General features: G+C 36.4%; 1 protein-coding gene across 1 annotated transcript in view; it reads left to right on the top strand.

Moving 5' to 3' along the window:
- DNAH7 (dynein axonemal heavy chain 7) overlaps window positions 1-20,819 on the top strand; it is a 261,052-nt gene that overhangs the window by 22,898 nt on the left and 217,335 nt on the right. The window contains exons 4-10 of the mRNA XM_078071131.1: window positions 25-133; window positions 907-1,054; window positions 9,480-9,567; window positions 10,597-10,777; window positions 12,485-12,560; window positions 14,451-14,576; window positions 19,417-19,536. Of these exons, the coding sequence (XP_077927257.1) occupies window positions 25-133; window positions 907-1,054; window positions 9,480-9,567; window positions 10,597-10,777; window positions 12,485-12,560; window positions 14,451-14,576; window positions 19,417-19,536 (848 nt within the window). The remainder of the gene's footprint in view (window positions 1-24; window positions 134-906; window positions 1,055-9,479; window positions 9,568-10,596; window positions 10,778-12,484; window positions 12,561-14,450; window positions 14,577-19,416; window positions 19,537-20,819) is intronic.

The following is a 20,819-nucleotide window of genomic DNA, read 5'->3' as shown; positions in this document are numbered from 1 at the left end:
TGCTGTTTAAATTTCCTGTTTCAGGTGAGTACAAAGCCCCACTGGCAGCAGGCAGCTCCATCATTCCATTTGAATATAAAACAGGACGATGAAATTCCAGAGCCATTTAGTGTTAAAAACGAGCAGTCATATGGTAAGAACTTTATTCCAACTTAGTTTTAAGGAAATTTTCAAGAGGAAAAAAAAATCACTACAACATTTAGTTGAGAGTAGTGAAATTGTAAAAGTGAAATGACATTTATGTCAAGTAGAAAAATTTATCCCAAATGTTTTCCCTCATAAAATAATTGATACCAGTTCTTAATTATTTCAGGCTGTTGTAAATGCTATAAAAGGTGATATTTTAAGAATTGTTGGGGGGGGGCATTTATATTAAAACTTTGATTTATTGTAGTCAGAATTCTCTACAACAGACTAAGAAGTTTTTTTTTCTAAAAGGGATTTTAGTAAGTTGTAAATATTGCTTCCAAATTAGTCATTTTAATATTTTTTACTTTTTATTTTTTTGACTCATTGGATTGATTACATTGAATATTAACATTTTTTTCATGGTTCTTTAAATTTTCTGAGATAGTTTTGTATTCTGTTTTTAATCATTTTAATCTTCATTTTAAGAAGGTTCTATGCAAATTAATTGAAAATTAGGGTTTATTAGCATATTAATCAAAATATAAAATTAATTAAATATTTTTTAAATAGAGGTTTCTATTATGATATAAAACAAGAGTAGTTTAACTTCCTAATACTGAAAGAAAATTAATAGTACCTATGGTTACTTGTGAACTTAAAGTGTGTAGTTCTTTCTTGAAAGGTGCTTTAGCACTTTATTCTAACCACTTATATGTTTTAGCTTACTTTTTTAGATAACTAACTCATGCTTTTTATTTAAAAAAAAAAAAATTCAAGCTGAATACCTGGAACACTTTGGAAAAAAGGGCAAAACAGTGGACCAAACTGAGGACAGTTATGCCGGACCATCTACTTCTAAAACCAAGAGTAAATCTCTACATAAAGAACGAGAAAACTTTAGAAGCACTCTGGTTAACATCATTATGTAAGTTGTGTAAGCTAACCAGGGTGTGTTACCCTTGTGAGAGCCCCAGGGAACTTTCTATCTAAAAGTATACAAATTCTGTGCATCTCTTAAGAATGCCTTACGGGGAGGTGGGTGGGGCGGGGGATGGCCATAATTGGTGACTGGGTGTTCATTTTAGCTCTGGGAGGAAATCAGTGTTTGTGGAGGTGTTGGGGGAGGGGCTGCAGGGACTGATCCTTTTGGTGATTTGTGAGCGGAAATAAAATGAAGAATTTCCCCTGGAAAAAAAAAAGAAAAAAGAATGCCTTAAAGCCTTGTTGGAGAGAGGTCAGGGTACAGATAAAGAATGAACGGTGGAGCCTCTCCCTGTTAAGTGTGTCCCTCTTGGAAATACCATGAGTTGAAGAGGTACTGGTGTGAATTCGGAGGTTGGCTGGGCAGAATGTGTGGGGCTTCTGGTTGCGGCCACTGTGGCTGGTGGCAGATATGGGGCAGTTTTTCCTTTCTCCCCCTCTCACCAGCTTGGGTGATGTGGCAGCTTCTCTGGCATTGGGGGCCTCCCTCTCTAGAAAAAGAAGGAACCGGGGCGAAGCAATCAGCAGTGTAAGCAGAGCCGGGCTTGCCTGGTGCGAGTTGTAGGTCCATTCATGAAGAGCAGTGCAGACGCAAGTCACTAATCCCTCTTTACTCATTTCCTCACTGCTTCATGCTAGTTGCTTGGTACACTCTTTCTTTAGGACTCTCAAGGCCCACTCACGGCTATTTGTGGACATAATTCCATGACCCAGTGCAGTAAGTAACTCACCCCCAGAACCCCGTCTTCCGGCCCCCATATGGGGCTTTATGGGTCCCATGGCCATCTTGAAGGGAGGACAGTGCGTGCTCTGTGCTTACAAAGGGCAAGGGGATTTTGAGGGAGCCCTGTGCAGCCGGACTGTGGGTGTGTGCCCCTAGAATCTTACCAGCTTGGCCCACTTGTATCACTTTTTTGGATTAAGCACTCTCACATCCCACAAACAGTATAAAATCAAAAATCAAAATCCAAAACCGTGGGCCAGGTAGGCCTCTAGTTACAAAGTCTTAGAAGCAACTTCTCTACCCAGAAATCTGGCCAAGGGACAGATGATCTTTCTTGACACAGCTTCCTGTGCCTGTCATTTCTCGTTCTTCTCTGGGTGAGGATAGAGCCTGTCTTGGGTTTTAGCTTCACATATGGGTTCTCACTTTGAATTCTCCATTTCACTCAGTCCTACTCAGAACCTGACCTCCCGATTCACAGGGCATTAAAGGCCATGGCCCCGGGCTCCAGAGGGTAGCCATAGCCTCAGGTTTTTGCTGATTACCATTCCTTTTTTTTTTTTTTTTTTTAAACTCCTCTGAGTATTTCCTTTCTTTTTTGTGAGCTCAGCTATGCATTCAAAAGGAATGTGTCCTATTATCCAGTGTTTATAGAATGGTATTGGTTTTTCAGATTATCTTTGTTGTTGTATTATAAGAGACCGTAGTCTCTCTTTAGGCATTTTATGTCCTTTTTTAGTTATGCCTTTTATAAACAGGATATGGATGGACATATTGAAATTTGATCTTAGAGTTTCTATACTTTAATAGTATGCCCAATCCCATTTATAGTTGTTGGTGTTTCTTATATAAGTGTGCTTCTGCCAATTTATTTTGTACTTTCTATTTACTGTATGTTGCCTTTGCTTATTTTTTCTTTTTTCTGCTTTCTGTTGAATCGAATTTTCTCTCTTCTCCCGTTCTTTCTTTCTATTGGCTTAAAAGCTATCAAATATCTCTATTCTTTTAGTGGGTACCATAATATTTAAAGCCATGTATTTTAATTTATACTTTTTAAAGTTTAAAATTCAATTTTTATCAGTCTTCTCCCTGAATAACACAAAGGAATCTTAGACTGTCCTTACTTAGCTCTAAACTTCCTTTTGCATTTTCCATGTGATCATTCTTCATTTTATTTCTACCAATATTTCTATAGTATTTTCACTCTACCAAGTCCTTAAATTCCCCATACTTTTTTTTTTCTTAACACTTAATTTTACTAATGTGTTATCTAATTCTTTAGGAAATTGTCTTTGCATTCCACTCTTCACTTCTGAGTGCATTTTCTTTTTTGCTGAAGTTCATCCTCCAATAGTTGTTTCAGTGAGGATCTATGAGGAGGAGTAAAGTTGAGATTTTTCATCTCTGTAAAGTTCTCTGTTTTGTCCTTACTCTTGAATTAATGGCTAAGTTGGCTATAAAATTAAATGATAATCATAATTTTTACCATACACCTGAAAACATTAGATTGAAAAATATTAACCATTATTTTTTGGCATGTATTATTTTCCCCCAGCTTTATTAAGGTATAATTGACAAATAAAAAAATTTCTTAAAAGATTTTATTTATTTGACAGAGACAGAGAGCACCAGCAGGGGGAGCAGGAGGGAAAAGCAGACTCCCTACTGAGCAGGGAGCCTGATGCGGGGCTCAATCCCAGGACCCTGGGATCATGACCTGAGCGGAAGGCAGACGCTTAACCGACTGAGCCATCCAGGTGCCCCGACCAATAAAATTAGAATATATTTAGAGTTTATAATGTGAGAATATATATATATATATATAAAGTGAAAGATTCCCACAATCAAGTTAACACATAGATCACCTCCCATCTTCAGCTTTTTTTTTTTTTTTTTTTTTTGTCAGAACGCCTGGGTTCTACTCTTAGGAAATTTCAATCATACAATATACTAATATCAACTGTAGTCACCACGGCATGTATTACTGTTGATGAGAAGCCTATGTCACTCTATTTGTCATTACTTTATTTGCAATGTATTTATATTCTGTCAACTCGTCTTTTTTTTTTTCCTGAACATTTTATTTTCAAAGCCTTCTAGGTAGGCTTAAAAACAGCTTTACTGAGCTATAATTTACATACCATTAAATTCATCCAGGTTAAATGGACAATTGAATGAATTTCAGTAAATTTTTATGGCTGTGCAACCTTAACCAAAATCTAGGTTTAGAATATTTCTATCATCTGTTAAACATTATGCCCATTTCAGTTAATTCTCCTTGCCACTGGTTGCCCCAGGGAATCATTGATCTGTGTTCTGTTTTTAAAAGTTTAATCTTTTCTAAAATTTCATATAAATGGAATTATACGTTATGTATGTTTTTAAAATCCTTTCATTTTGTTTATTGTTTCTGGTTTTGGGCTATTTGAAAATGCTGCTATGAACATCTAAGTGCAAGTCTTTTTGTGGATATGTGTTTTCATTTCTCCTGGGTAGATGCCAAAGTATAGAAATGCTCAATTGTATAGTAGTATATGTTTAATTTTCAAAGACTTTGCTAAACTGTTTTCCAAGTGGCTATGCCATTTTACATTCCCACAAACAGTGTATGGAGAAGTTTCTAGTTTTTCCACATCCTTGCCCACACTTTGGCTAGGATAGGCAAAACAAAACAAAAACCATTCTAGTAGATGTGTTATTTTATCTCATTATGGCTTTAGGTTGTATATCCCTAATGACTAATGATGATAGGTGTCTTTTCTGGTGGTGGTTTGACATTCATGTAACTTCTTTGAAGTGTCTGTTTAAATCTTTTGCCCATTTTTAAATTGGGTTATCTTTTTATTAATACATTCTAAGAGCTCTTGATATATTTCCTATACAGTCTTTTTATCAGATTTATCTTTTGCAAGTATTTTCTTCCAGTCTGTGTCTTATCTCTTCTTTTTCTTAATGGTATTTTTTGGGAAAGTAAAAGCTTTAAATTTTAAGGAAGCTCAATTTATCAATTTTTTCTTTTGTTGGTCCTTTTGGAGTCGTATCTAAGAATCCTTTCCTATCACAAGATTTTTCTCCCATGTTTTCTTAGAAGGTTATAGTTTTAGCTCTTATACTTATGTACATGATTTAGTTTAATGGCATATCTATGGTATGAGCTAAGGTTGAGATTTGATTTTTTTTTTCATATAGATATGCAAATGTTTCAGCCCCTTTGTTGAAAAGACTATTCCCATTGAATTACCTTGGCACCTTTGTCAAAAATCATTTGAGCATATAAGGGGTTCTATTTCTGTTCCCTTGCTCTATATGTCCATCTTTACCTCACTGCCATGCTGTCTTGATCACTCGAGCTTTATAGTAAAGTTTCAAATTAGTTTAAATTCACAACATTTACTATCCATTTTCAAAATTGTTTTGGCTATCCTAGGTATTTTGCATTTTCAAACATGTGAAGACTAGCTTCTCAGTTTTTGAAAAACAAAACAAAACAACAACCTAGGATTTAGTATCCAATTGCATTGTTATCGGTAGGTCAATTTTGGGATAATTGCCATTTCAATAATATCGAGTCTTCTGGCTCATAAACCTGTTATTTCTTTTCACTTATTTAGCTTTTCTTTAACTGCTCTTAACAGTGTCTTGTATTTTTTAATGTATGAATCTTGTACTTCTTTTAAAAATATCTTAAGTATTTTTTGATGTGGATGGAATTATTTAATTTTCTGATTGTTCCTTGCCAGTATATAGAAAAATCAATTGATTTTTACTTACCGGCCTCACATCCTAAGACCTTACTAAAACTTGCTTACCAGTTCTGCAGGTTTTTAATAGATTCCATGGAAATTCCTGTATATACGATTATGTTGACTTTTACTTCATTTCCGATGCCTTTCATTTTTCTCACTTCCCATTTTGCACTTGTTAGTTTCCAGCATATTGTTGAATAGAATTGGTGATAGTGGACTTGCCAGTCGTAGTGGAAAAGCATTCAGTCTTTCACGTTTATGTAGGATGTTAGCTGTAGGTTTTTAAGATACCCTTTATCAGGTTGAAAAAGATCCTTTTTGTCTAGCTGGTTGAGAGATGTTATCATAAATGAGTGCTGGATTTTTGTCAAATGCTTTTTCAGTGTCCATTGAAATGAGAATTAGGTTTTTATCCTTTAATCTTTTTTTTTTTTTTTAAGATTTTATTTATTTATTTGACAGAGAGAGACACAGCGAGAGAGGGAACACAAGCAGGGGGAGTGGGAGAGGGAGAAGCAGGCTTCCCACGGAGCAGGGAGCCCGATGCGGGGCTCGATCCCAGGACCCTGGGACCATGACCTGAGCCGAAGGCAGACGCTTAACGACTGAGCCACCCAGGCGCCCCTAATCTTTTAAAATAGTATATTACATTAATTGCTTTTCATGTTAAAGCTTGCATTCCTTTCACTTAGTCATTATGTATAATACTTTTTGTATGTTGCTGGATTTGATTTGCTAATATTTTGTTAAGAATTTTCAAGTCTATGCTAATATGGGTCTGTACTTTTGTTGTCATGCCTGGCGTTAGGCCTCAAAACGAGTTGGGAAGTGTTTTTACCTCCTTTGTTTTCTGAATGGGTTTAGGTAGAATTAGTATTATTTCCTCCTCCTTTGATGGAACTTTTTCTAAAGTAGGCTCCATGCCCAGTGTGGAGCCCAATGTCGGGCTTGAACTCACGATCATGAGATCGAGACCTAAAGTGAGAACAAGAGTTGGATGCTTAAACGACTGAACTACCAGGGGTCCCTGGATAGAAATTTTTGAAGCCATCTGGACCTGAAGTTTTCTTTGTGGGAAGATTATTAACTACTAATTTAATTAGTTAACTTGATATGTATCTATTCAGATTTTCTTTCTTCTTGAGTCATGTTTGGTATTTTTGATTTTTAGGAATCTCGTTTTCACTTAAGTTGTCTAATTTGCTGGCATAAATTTGAGATAACTTCCTTATTTTCAGCCATTCTACTCATTTTCTCCTTTAGCACCTGCTGACTACAAGACCAGAGCCTTTTCCAAGGATCTCCTAGGTGGATTGGTTGCTTTCCTGCATGAGTTAGGGGCTATGGTGTTTTCAACCCTGTTTTATCTGTCCTCTTTCTTCTCTCCATGTTTCAGAAATTTGTTGAAATATCTCCTCAGCTGATGACCCTCTAGTCTCTTTACAATCATTGGTTAAAATTACTACCGTGTTCACAAGAAAACTTGAAAAAAAGGATGTTTTTGCTACCATCTTGACTCAAAATCACTATTGATTAAATAAAGAGAAAATCAATATAGTTTTCATTTTCAGGAAATAAGGCACACCATATTTTCTCTTTAGTCAGGTAAAATGTCTCCTATATTGATTTATTTCTGAAAGGAATATTGTTCTGCTGGAAAGAGCATGGCAGTTTAGAAGCACATATGGATGGGCAAATCCTTATTTTTTGTACTTAATTAACTGTGACAAAGGGGAAGTTAGTGAACTTGACATTCAATGTCTCATCTGTGAAGTGGGAATAATTTCTCTGTCTACTCTAACAATAGGTGTGAGGATTAGAGATAATGTATGTGAAACTATTGAGGGCCTAAGTAGGTGATCAATAAAAAAGTTTTTATTATTGTTTCCAGCAAGCAGAATCTTTGCCTGTAGCCACAGAATGACTGAATCCTAGAGTTTTAAAGCTGAAAGATCTTCATGATTACTGTAAAAGCTTCTGCAGCTGCCCCCGTAGCCCCCAGCCTTCTTCCTCCTCACCTCCCCTGACCTTGCTCTTTTAGGCAGGCATTACTCATACAGAGGATGAAACTTATTATGTTCTTTGGGTTCAGCAAGGTATATAACATGAGCATTTCTGCCATTAAAAAACATCAACAACACAGTTATTAGGGTCATACACTTTAGGGTGGCAGAATCTGCATGCAGGTGTCCTAATTTCTGGTCCATTACTGTCCCATTAGTAACACTTTACAATCAAAATAATGAGAAAAGACCACTTTTGTAGTTAGAATAATCAACCCTTCTCACTCCAGCTACAGAACACCTTGAAGATCTTCCACTGCTTTTATATTCATATTCCCTCATTTGATAAACATTTATTGAACACCCACTATGTACTGAACTAAACTGAGACATTACCTGAGACATTGCATTGGCTCTTTTCCCTGTTTCATATAATTGAAAAGAATGATTGTAAAGTTCACAAAATATTTGATTCCTGGATTTGCAAAAGACAAACTAATTTAGAAGATGCATCCTGGCACCTCTCTTAGTATGGTCTCTCAGACAGATATTCAATAAACCTCCAGTCTCCACTCACTGAACAGTTAGTGGGAGGGACTATTTTATTATATAGCATCGCTGACTTGTATCCATCCCAGATGAAGTCTCAGGATCCAGAGCTTGATACAGTCAATGATAAAGAAGTTAAAGCTCTCCGAGAATAAATTCTTATTTTTCATGAACATGTGACCTATGTCTTTCTCCACTGTGGTGCCCCAGAAGAAGTCATAAACTGTGGCCTGTAGGGGCACCTGTGTGGTTCACTTAGTTAAGTGTCTGCCTTGGGCTCAGGTCATGATCCCAGGGTCCTGGGATCGATCCTGCATCGGGTTCCCCACTCAGTGAGGAGCCTGCTTCTCCCTCTCCTTTTGCTGCCCCACCCCGCCCCGGTTTGTGCTCTCTCTCCCCCACCTCTCTCTCTCAAATAAGTGGAATCTTTAAAAAAATAAAGACACATGTGATTTTAAAAAAATGTGACTTGTATCTTGTATACAGTTTGAATTGAATTACAGCTATCCACATTGTCCATTTATGGACAGTTAGCCAATAATAAATACATAGGAACATATAAACTATGTTACTCTTTGCGAGCTTACACTGTATAACTCTAGATATCTGAGAAACGATCTATTCAAGAATGTATCTGTCTTTGGCAAAACTACATCAGTGCTCTTTTAAATACCTTATTTATAAATAACCATACATATTTTAGTAATAATGCAAGAGCGCTCTTATAACATTTCAAAGAAGAGAGAGCTTGAGTTTGGAGTAATGAGGAAGAATGAGTAAAGTCATCAAGAAGAATGTAGCCTCTGGATTCGGTCTTGCAAATCACTTCCAAAGAAGTGTCTCTTTATGAATAAAGAGAAAGTGTTCTGGGTGGAATGTGGTATCAGACAAATATGTGTTATATGCACTATTAATAAAATGTTCAACAATTCATTTTTTTCTTAAGATTTAGTAGAAGACAGTCCTGAAGTTTTGACAGTAGACCCTTAAACAACTTAGGGGTTAGGGGCACTGACCCCCACCACAGTTGAAAATTCACATATAGCTTTTGACTCTCCAAAAATTTAACTACTAATAGCCTGCTGTTGACCAGAAGCCTTACTGATAATATAAACAGTCATTTTACACATTTTTTTGTTATATGTATTATGTACTGTATTTTTACAATAAGCTAAAGAAAATATTTAGAAAATCATAAATTACATTTACAACACTCTACTGTAAAAAACTGTCTGTGAACCCGTACAGTTCAAACTTGAGTTGTTCCAGGGTCAAGTGTATATCCACTGATGTATATTCTAACTGCCCTTCGTGTACGATTGAATAGTGTGTTTATCATTTTCTTAGGCAACAAGATGCGGTGTTAGACTCAGCTAGCCCTGATGAAAGCATGTTTCCAAAACCGACCACTTCTGCAATAGAGAAGGACATCTTGGTAATGGGCTGTCTCTTTTGTCAGTATACTTGAATGTAAAAGAAGCACTTGAAGATGCTTTTAAACCTTTGAGCTTACTCTGTGCTCCTCTCTTGTGGAACTCTGTGGACATAGGAGTAAATACGGAGTTCCACAAAATTGCTCTATGGGATTAATGGGGGAAATCATTCTCTCCCTTGCCATCTAAGACCACAACAAAAGAATCTCATTTACCTGCTTCCTTTGTTAGAATGAGCCTCAGTCCTGTATAACTTTTATGTGTCTTTATTCTTCTATGAGAAACTATCTTATATAATGTACACTTTACAAAGTATATTAACTTACTTTAGAAATATAATCTAGTTTTCAAATATAGGAGAATTTCTAAAAATGTAAATATCAAAGACACATTACTAATTTGAAAGTATTTGGAAAAACTACTTGGATGTTTAAAATTTTTCTAAAAGTGACATGTAAAAATTTATGAAAATATATCAAAGTTAAATGTCTATTGTTAGAGAAATACTATCATGTCTTAAAATGAATATCTTATGTACACATTTAATAGCAGCTGTAAAATTATAATATGGACTATTAATTGGCCAACTGGAAATTTCCTAAATCCTGCCATAGATTTCTAAGCTTAATGTGTAGAGATATTGATTCACTTGCAGCTTGTAAGATCGACTTGATTATCAATAATAAAAGGACAAAAACTAATTTGCCACATTTTCACACATTTATAAAGCACTAAATTCTGCTTCAGCATGTGTTCTTCTTAGTACATCATATTTGGTAATATAACTTGATATTTTACATTGTAGTTATGAACTGAGGTAAGAGCTTTAATTTTCATGAAATGCCCTATATATTTTTTTAATTTAGGGGATCTCAATTCCTCCACGAATTACACAAAATACTTTTTTATGATTTGTAAATACTTTGTTTGCCTAAAACTTTGATTTTTGCTCAGTAGTTTTATTTTTGATGAAAACACTTCTTTCATTATAGGACTAAACCCATCTATATTTCTCCATCTTCTTTATGCAGAGGTATTACTATTATATTCACCATGGAATTGATACAGACCATGTAGCCCCAATGGAAGATTCTTGGCTAGAACATGTACTGAATTTAGTCCCCCAACATCTGAAAGTCCTCACCAACAGCATACTTGCATTATCTGATGAAATGAGAGAAGACTATCTTCTTAGTGTAAAAAAATCCATAGGTAAATCAGTATTTTTGTTTTCTAATTTGAATGTGTCTTATTAATTGAATGTTAATACCTACACTTGAAATTATTACATTTATTCCGCTTTTTGCATTTCTATTTCATTGCTTAAGATCTTAGGCAAGTTTCATTAATTAAGTACAGCAAAAAAAATTTAAACTCCATCTTTTTTTTTTTTGTAGGGCTGTATCCACTCAGTAAAGGACAGAACTGAAGAAATTCTAAAATTTAATTATTTAATTAACATTAATATTATTGATAACATAAATTAGAAGGTGATTAATTAAAAATTGTTGTTATGGACCAAAGGTTGACAAACTACAGCTCGCAGGTCCATTCTGGCTCACTGCCTGTTTTTGTAAATAAATTTTATTGGAATACAGTCCTACGCATTCATTTGCACATGGTTTGTGGCTGCTTTGGATCTATAAGAGCAGAGATGACTACTTGTGATGGAGACCTTGTAGTTCATAAAATTGAAGATATTTATATTCAAGCCCTTTACATAAAAAGTTTGCTGATTCCTGGTATAGACCACTGGTTTCTAAGACTGACTAATCATCTGAATCATTTTTCACATACTGATTTCTGAATCTATCTGAATTAAAATCTCTGGGGGCAGGGCCTTTGAATCTATACTTTTAAAAGAAGTTCTCCAATTAATTGGGATTGTAAAACTGATACAATTGATGCTGTGTCCAAAGCTGGAGAAATCCTCGTGTTTTGGAGTTGTCTGGGGACCTTTTGGGTAGGAGGGCATTTACCGTATTTAAGACTCTTATTGAGTGTCCTGGTAATTTAAAAATGAAAAGTCAAATCTTTGCTCCCAAGGAGTTCATTGTTGAAATGATGGAGAGGGACAAATCACTAATTACAAAGTAGAGCAGTAGGCTCAATAAGGAGGGAAATGGAGGACATGTTGTAAGGGAGAGACGCTCGTGCCTGAGGTGGTAGGAAGAACTCTGGATGTGCCTGAACCATCTTGAAACACAAACTGAACACAAGGGAGTGCTCTCACCGAGAAAATGGTGTGAACTGTGGCAGACACGCATGAAAGGCTCTTCAGGCTTGCAAGCAGCTGTGACGGCCAAAGCATAGGGTGCATTTGGGAAGGGGACAGAATCTGAAGGGCCTTCTATGCCTTTTTAAAGCATTCATAGTTAAAGCAGAGCCACCAAAGGATTTTAAACAGACGGATGTTAACACATTGGTATTTTAGAAAGAGCATCTTAAAGGTAGGAAAATTAGAATTAACTGTGAGTTAATGGCCACAGAAGATAGAAGTAGAAGTAGCTCCCTTTACTGATTTTTTAACAGGATTGTTATATGCAACTTAAAAGAAAACAAAACAGTATGTAAGTTTCCTCAGTGAAAGGAAACTACTATGATTCTGTATTGCTGGCCTTCAATGAATACTACTTTTGGTAGAATAGCTATGAAGGAAAATGTAATTTTGAAACCAATTATTACTTTCAAATGAAATAATAGGGACCTGTTGTTAAGAGAGGGAACATAAACTCTCAAAGACACAGACATCATAGGTTTTCCATAAGTATTTTTATTGTCATACATGCACAAATGGCTCCATTATTTTAAATAACATAATTTAAATAATTGCTTTTAGTGGAATTAGTTTTGCAATTGCTTGGAATATGCCATAATTGATATAAGGATATTTATCAGAACTTTTCAATTTTCTTTTAGTTGATTTTGTTTTGAAAGATCCTAGGGAAAAAGAAGATGATAAAAAAACAGATGAAATTCTACCCCATCGTGCAGAGTAAGTGACCAAGTTTCTCTAAGAATATTGATTATATGACTGTTCCTGTGTATATATTTATACACTGGTTATATTTGTCATATATATATTTATGACTTACATACTTCATATATACAACTGATTATTCTTATTATGTTTATGTATTTAAGCCCTAATACGTTCTGTTTACAAATCTATGGGTAGATGGATGGATAGACAGATGGATACCTATGTGGTTAAAACATAAGTACCCTGGTGAAAGAACCTGATATAGATCTTTGTATTTCGATGGCTACTAGCACAGGCTTCAGATATAATAGGGATATAAGAGCTTGATGGCAATTGGAATGCACAAAATCATACTGGGAACATTACAGGAAATATGTGTGTATATAGAATATAGAATATAGAATATAATTACATAGATTAAAATATAGGACACATAATAGAAAAATACACTTGCTATATATTTTCCCTAAATAATTAACATTTAGGAATAAGTCTCTTAAATAGTTTGAAGAATAGAACTTATATTTTTATGATTTAGTAAATAATTCAGTTTTGCTTCTTTCATATTATTTAAAAGTGCCTCAGATTGTTTTCCTATAATTGCAAGAAAAAATTATGCAGTCATTTCCAACATATCTTATGTGGAGAATAGCTTTTCTCCTGGGAAGAGACAAAAATCATCTTTTGTAATTGTAAAAGTGGTATGACTATAATTGAAACACTGAGTTAAGCTTATTATATAATAAAGCAAGATTAAGTGTTTAAAATCATGACAATAAAAAAATTGTATGCATAAAATATAAATGTTTAAATATACGCTGAAAGATGAAAATGGCATATTTTTAATGTATTAAGGATGACTATTTAAGTCATAGAAGTTACAGAGTAAATGTCTTCAAATAAGGACGTTAGCGTTGGTGATTTTGGAAGTGTCCTTTATACATTAACAGAAGTTAAGTTGTAGGGGATTTCCACAGGCAGCCTGGACTATATTTTTAAAATGTTTTAAAAAAAACCAAACACCCAAATTTAAACATTTTGTGTATTGAAATTAAGTCTTTCAAGATGTATATGAAAAAAAGCTGGTTACTGTTTCTATTTGATCATTTCGAGTTATTTGTGAACTTGATCAAGTATTTAAAGGAAAAATAGTTACCTTATGATTCAAGTCTATGGGGCACCTGGCTGGCTTAGTCAGAAGAGCATGTGACTCTTGACCTTGGGGTTGTGAGTTTGAGCCCCCATGTTGGGTGTAGAGATTATTTAAATAAATAAAATTTAAAAAAAGATTCAGGGGTGCCTGGATAGCTCAGTTAGTTGAGCTTCTTCCTTCAGTTCAGGTCATGATCTTGTGGTCCTGGGATTGAGCTCTGTGTGGGGCTCCCTGATCAGTGGGGAGTCTGCTTCTCCCTCTCCCTTTGCCCCTTCCCCCTGATTGTGCGCTCGCTCTCTCTCAAATAAATCAATCTTAAAAAAAAAAGATTCAAGTATAATTTCGTATGTGTTAATTATTCTAAAATTATATGACTTAGACCATAGAAAGTATGGCCTTCATGTATCTTAATACATAATTATGTGTTTTGTTTTTACTGTAAGGGATACATAATATTTTTTATTAAAATGAAACTATTATTGGGGTGCCTGGGTGGCTCAGTGGGTTAAGCGACCCACTCTTGATTTCAGCTCAGGTCAGGATCTCAGGGTTGTGAGACTGAGTCCCGAGTCCCAAGGCTCTGTGCTGGGTGTGGAGCCTGCTTAAGGTTCTCTCTCTCCCTCTGCCCCTCTTTCCCCACTCTCTCTCTCTAAAGAAAAAAAAGAAACCATTATTACTCAAAAAGTACACAGTAACAATACTTTCTTCTGATTTTTAGAGATAGCTGATTATTTTTTCTTTGTTTTCAGAATGGAAGTTCTTCCAAAACCTTGGAGGAAATCTTTTTTAGCTGCAAGCAATTATATTAAGGATCACTTGAACACAATGAACCCCACAATGTTGGCTGTGCTAGATTTATGGCACAGTACTTTTAAGTGAGTATTTCTGGCCTTCTCAAGCTTCTTTTTAAAAGGGCGATAAAAGCTATTTTGTCCCACCTCAATTATTTCTTTTACTATTTTAACTGCAAATAAAAAGAAATAACTACAAACTTACCATCAGTATTCAAACATGGTTTTAAATCAGCAATGTAGAGGTAGAGTAAATCATGAACATTGCCTTTGACCTCTAACCCAACTATGCCCCACACATCCCATACCTCATTACTACACAGACTTTAAGGGGTAATCACAGTTAAGGGGCTGAAGTGTCATGCTTTATTTTAAATCCCACAGACCATTAGCTGCTACAGTCATCTAGATGGTGTAGGAACCTAGGAAACATAGTCTACCTGAATGGCATGAGTTAAAGTTCCTTGGTGACAGCTGGAGGTTATGCATCAGCTCCTGGACACTGTCACAGCGGGGACGGTACCCCTACACGTAGCAAGTGCTTGGCACAGCTGCATGTGGATGCTGGTGGGCGCCGTGGAGCTGACATGCTTGCTTCTCAGGCTGAGGCCAGTTGATCACACAGTTCAGAAGCTCCTGCTTCATATTCCCCCCACCCTTGCATGACCTCTTCCAAGGCACGGGGAGCATCCTAGCAACATGCACCTGGGGACACAGGTTTTATAAAATGTGCAAAAGTAATACAGATTTATATTTATTTTTCTTATACAAGGCCTCCCTTCAGGAACCTCAAAACCCCAATCAGTCCTGCCTTATGCTAGAGGAGGCACCTTGTCTCTCAGGTGGTCTTACCAGCCCTGCCCCAGCCTTTTCAATCCCCACAGCTGCAGCTCCGGTGACAAGTGACCCGCTCTCCAGGGTCTCCTGGTTTCTACCGCATGTGTTGTTCTGCAGGCAGGAGGGCACAGCAAGTGAGCACATTTTTCTGCCTCCCAAAACCAGCAAAAGGAAATCGGCTGTCTTTAGAGTGGTGCTAAGAGCTGTGGCCGTGCCGGAAGGCAGCTGTTGGCCCCACCCTGGGAAACCCCGGGACACGCACTAGGGGCACCTCCCTGACCAACTTCTCTGAACTCCTTCCAGAGTTAGGATCTTTAGCCTGCCACTTCTAGCCCTACCCCTGACGTCCGCTGCAGGAAGCCGAGCTCCTTGCCTGGGCTCTGCCATCATTTGATTATAGGCTCTCTGTTCACCCCTTGTCCTTGCTGGGACTCTGTTTTCCCACAGGTAGAATGACCTGTGCTGTCCAAGGCCTCTTGCCTCCCTCACTCTGTCCCTGTCTGCCTTTTTAAAATCAAATTTTAATTAAATATGCAGCTACATATGTAACTTTATATAAACATGTAAATGTGATCATATATACATTTTAAGTCTAGTCTTACTTTGCCTGACTTCCACCAGCCTTTCTTTTCCTCATCTCTGTCCTCCTTTCCACCAGCCCAGCCAAAGACCCATGATAACCATCTAGTGGGATATCTTTCCTTATTTTTCTTTGTGCTCATATTATCAAATACATATGTGTATCCACACACATGCACACATATACATAGCATAAAAATGGCTTTTGTTGGTCAGATTGCATACTGTTAGAAAACATCTTTCAGCTTTCTGTTGTATAATGTAGATTTCTTTGCTTGAATTTGGCTTCTGGAATAGGAAGAGGCTTTCTCCTTGCCCGTGTTCTTCTCATTTCTTCTCTTTTGAATATCCCTCTCCTGACAAGACCCATGATTTAATTTTGCATGTAGTAATGAGGTCATACTATGTAGTATCACCCTCACAAAGGATGTTTGCATACAGTGATACATTTCATTTTTACAACACCACCAGAGTTGTTTTATTTTATATCCATTCACAGATATGGATATCTTTGGAACTGCCAGGACACACTGCGTTGGATGCTGGGGGATGAGGCTACAGTGCCTAGTATCATCCATAAAGGGCTAGACTTTGTTGGACCATGTCAGGAGGCAAGAGACAAGAAAATGAGAGGAGGAAGGGGAAGAAAAAGGGAACAAAGTTGAGCTCAAAAACCAGTCAACAATGGATGTGTCCAAACTTGGTGCCCATGGTCATAGTGGCAGAAGTATTAGTAGCAGCAACTGAAGGAAAACCTCAGGGCATCTGGGGTGAAGACAAATGAGAAAGAAGCTTTGCAGTCTGTGGGTAGGAAGAGGACTCCACCAACTCCAAAGTTGCCCTTGTAGACATGAGTCATTTTTACTTTATGTGAATGTTGAATGGGGCGGGCAGTCAAGGGTACTGCCCCTCGGAGTAGGAGCCAGCATTGAACATAAAGGGCATCCTTCCTGTAGGTGACAGTTTGTCCTGAATCTCAGCAGGTCTTGAGAATATGGAACATCTCTATGTGTGGCAGTGGGCTGGGGAATGGTAATGCAAAAGTCATCTGAATGACTGCACAAATGCATGAGTGTGGAAACCTGAAGGGGATGTTTGGAGATGGGAATGTGCAAGTTCATGTCCTTCAGTAGTTAGATTGACAGAGACCACTGAATGTCAGAGATAGCATCTGTAATACAGTCACAAGCTACACAGCATACAGGTATTTTTGCTTGAAAAATAGTGTGTATATATGAAGATGCGTGTATAGCATGTGTGTACGTATATGTGGAAATTACCACAGGCTACGAATTACAGTAGTTGAATATAAAAGGAAGATGTCGGGACACCGGGGTGGCTCAGTCAGTTAAGTGTCTGCCATTGGCTCAGGTCATGATCCCGGGGTCCTGGAATCGAGTCCCTCATAGGCCTCCTTGCTCAGCGGGGAGCCTGCTTCTCCCTCTGCCTGCCACTCCCCCCGCTTGTGCTCTTTCTCTCTGACAAATAAAATCTTAAAAAAATAAAAATAAAAGGAAGATGTCTAAGAAAGTGAAGCCTTATGGTGCCCACCCTCCGTCCCCTGCCTCAGGCAACCATCAATCTGTTCTCCATATCCATGAGCTCAGTTTTTGTTGTTTTAGATTGCAGGTAGGAGATTATAAAGGTATTTGTCTTTCTATGTCTCACTTACTTCACTTAGCATAATGCCTTAGGGGCCATCCATGGTGTCTCAAATGGCAAGATTTCATTCTGTTTTATGGCTGAATAATATTCCATTGTGTATATATATACCACATTTCTTTATCCATCAATGGACATTTAGGTTGTTTCCATGTTTTGGCTATTATAAATAATGCAATGAACATGGAGGTGCATGTATGTTTTTGAATTAGTGTTTTCATTTTCTTCAGATAAATATCCAGAAGTAGAATTGCTGGGTAATAATCTGGTAGTTTTATTCTTTATTTTTTGAAGAACCTCCATATTGTTTTCCATAGTGGCTGCACCAATTTACATTTCCACCAACAGTGCATAAGGATTCTCTTTTGTTCACATTCTCACCAACGCTTGTTATTTCCTATCCTTTTTTAATATCCCTTCTAACAGGTGTGAGGTGATAATCTCATTGTGGTTTGATTTGTATTTCCCTCATGATTAGTAATGTGAACATGTTTTCACCTGTTAGACATCTGTATGTCTTCTTTGGAAGAATGTCTATTCAGATCCTCTGCCCATTTTTTAATCAGATTTTTTTCTATTGAGTTGTATGTGTTCTTTATAAATTTTTGATATTAACCCCTTATCAGTAAAAGGTTTGCAAATAAATATTTTCTCCCATTCAATAGATCACCTTTTCATTTTGTTAATGGTTGAATTTTGTTGTGCAGAAGCATTTTAGTTTGATGTAGTCCCACTTGTTCATTTTTTGCTTTTGTTGCCTTTGCTTTCGGCATCAGATCCAAAAAAATCATTGCCAATGCTTGTGTCCTGGAGCATACCAATGTTTTTTTCTAGGAGTTTTATGGTTTCAGGTCTTACATTCCTGTCTTTAATCCATTTTGAGTTAATTGTTGTGTATGGTGTAAGATAGGGGTTCAGTTTCATTCTTTTGCATGTGGCTGTCCAGTTTCCCCAACAGAATTTTTTTTTTTTTTTTAAAGTAGGCTCCACATCCAGCATGGAGCCCCCAACAGAAACTTCTTAAATGTGTAAATCATGTATATAACAAAGATCCATAGCATTGTAGTCAGAAAAGGAGTTGTATGGAAAGCTGTTGGCTAGAGGAAGCACTGTGGGTTCTTAAAAAAAAAAAAAAAAAGTCATAAGGGAGACAAACCATGAGAGACTCTGGACTCCAGGAAACAAACTGAGGGTTACAGAAGGGAGGGGGGTAGGGGGATGGGGTAACCAGGTGACGGGTATTAAGGAGAGCACGTGTTGTGATGAGCACTGGGTGTTACATGCAAATAATGAATCGTTGAACACTACCTCAAAAACTAATGATGTACTATATGTTGGCTAACTGAACATAATAAAAAAAGTCAAAACCACACAGGATCAAAAGATTTTGATACAGTAGGTGTTAATTAGGTGTGAGAATTCCCCCACTCCATGGCTCCTTAAAATGCAAGGTGGTTTTCTTTTCAGAGCGGGTACAATTTTTGTTTCAGGAGTAGCGGGCTTTCTTAAGCTTTGAGCTTTACCTCTTTTCCTGTTGTAACTGTTCCAATTTGAAAACAAAAATCAGTCTGAATTTTATATCAAATCCCAGTTATTTCAACTCTGTTCTACTTCACAGTAACATTTCATAATCTTCTATTGTGTTCTTATCAAATTTTATTACTTTAATTATTTTAAAAATTAAAATTTTAAAAATCTCATGTTCTTAAATATTTGATTTTATTAAACACAAATTTTAATGATAAAACCTAGGAATGTCATATTTTTGAGGAGTTCAGTTAACAAAAATATTAAATGCAAAAAAAAATCTCCTGCCTTAATTATTGTTTATTTTTATGTCTTGCAGAAAATTACGTTTAGTTGATGTAGAAGAATTTCATAATCGCCAGGATGCCTTAGAGCTGTCAATATTTCAGACCATTGTCATGAAACACATGGAATCTGCTAAAGAGACTCTACTTAAAATGTAAAGTTCTGAAACTTCATGGAGGAAAACAAATTTAAAAATGTTATTGGTGGGGAACTCTATTTTAACTGCATTTAGAAAATCCCATTTTAACAAGTTGGTAATTACTTCTGTTCAAGAATTAAATACAGTGTCTTTAACTGAATTGGTCTGTACTGTCTATCTAGATGTTCTACACAGCATAGATTGTGCAGGAACAAAAATGATAGTAGTTTTTTTTCTCTCAATGTCTGGTTTCTACTTCTGCTCTGAGAATGGGGTTGAATACATGGGGGGAATGATCATCAACTAATCCATTTACTATATATTTGACATCTATTAATACATTTAAGGCACTGTACCTCTTTCATTTTGCTTTTGGATGGGGGATGAAGGATATTCTTTAAAGGAGTTTACAATCACATTGAGAGGTTAGACTTGTCAAATGATAATTAAATATCTTGGATTGACCCTTAAAAATGGAATAGTCATATGTAATAATTACTTATGTAGGTGCCAGACAATGCACTCTGAAACAATACAGGAAAATGTCTCTATCATGGGTTATTAAGTTATTATAAATAGGACATTAAAATTAGCTCAAATTGCAGGTAGCAGAGGACATGAAACTCCAGCATGGTTTCATGATTTCCAAAAGTTACTTAGAGATGTATTCTGGTAGTTTAAGACTGAATCTTTATTTTCTTTTCTTCTCCAATATTTTAGAATCAAATTCTTTGTCTGAAATTACTTGAACTTTAGATTTTTATTTAATATTAGTATTTAGTTAACATAAATAAATAGATGAAAGCTATAGAATGAAACCCCATAATCACAGAGAAGAAAATGACCTCATTTATTTATTTTTTTATTATTATGTTATGTTAATCACCATACATTACACATTAGTTTTTGATGTAGTGTTCCATGATTCATTGTTTGCACATAGCATCCAGTGCTCCATGCAGAATGTGCCCTCTTTAATACCCATCACCAGGCTAACCCATCCCCCCACCCCCCTCTCCTCTAGAACCTTCAGTTTGTTTCTCAGAGTCCATAGTCTCTCATGGTTCGTCTCCCCCTCTGATTACCTCTTAAGGGCATAAAACAAATTTTCTTGATCTGTAACTTTGGGTTATAGTCCAGGAATACATTACCACTGTAAATTTTGTTAAATTGGGCATCAAAGTACAGAGCAGAATAAAACCTTTACTGAAGACTTTTGTGGAGAGTTGAAGATTGACTTGCTGTAGCTCTTGATGCTTCCTGATTGATTCTAAGGGGAGAACACTCTGACCATTCTT

The sequence above is a fragment of the Halichoerus grypus genome, chromosome 4 (genome assembly GCF_964656455.1).
Source record: "Halichoerus grypus chromosome 4, mHalGry1.hap1.1, whole genome shotgun sequence".
NCBI classification, from domain to species: domain Eukaryota; kingdom Metazoa; phylum Chordata; class Mammalia; order Carnivora; family Phocidae; genus Halichoerus; species Halichoerus grypus.
Note: the sequence above shows the minus strand (reverse complement) of the source record. Positions and strands in the feature narration are given on the sequence as shown.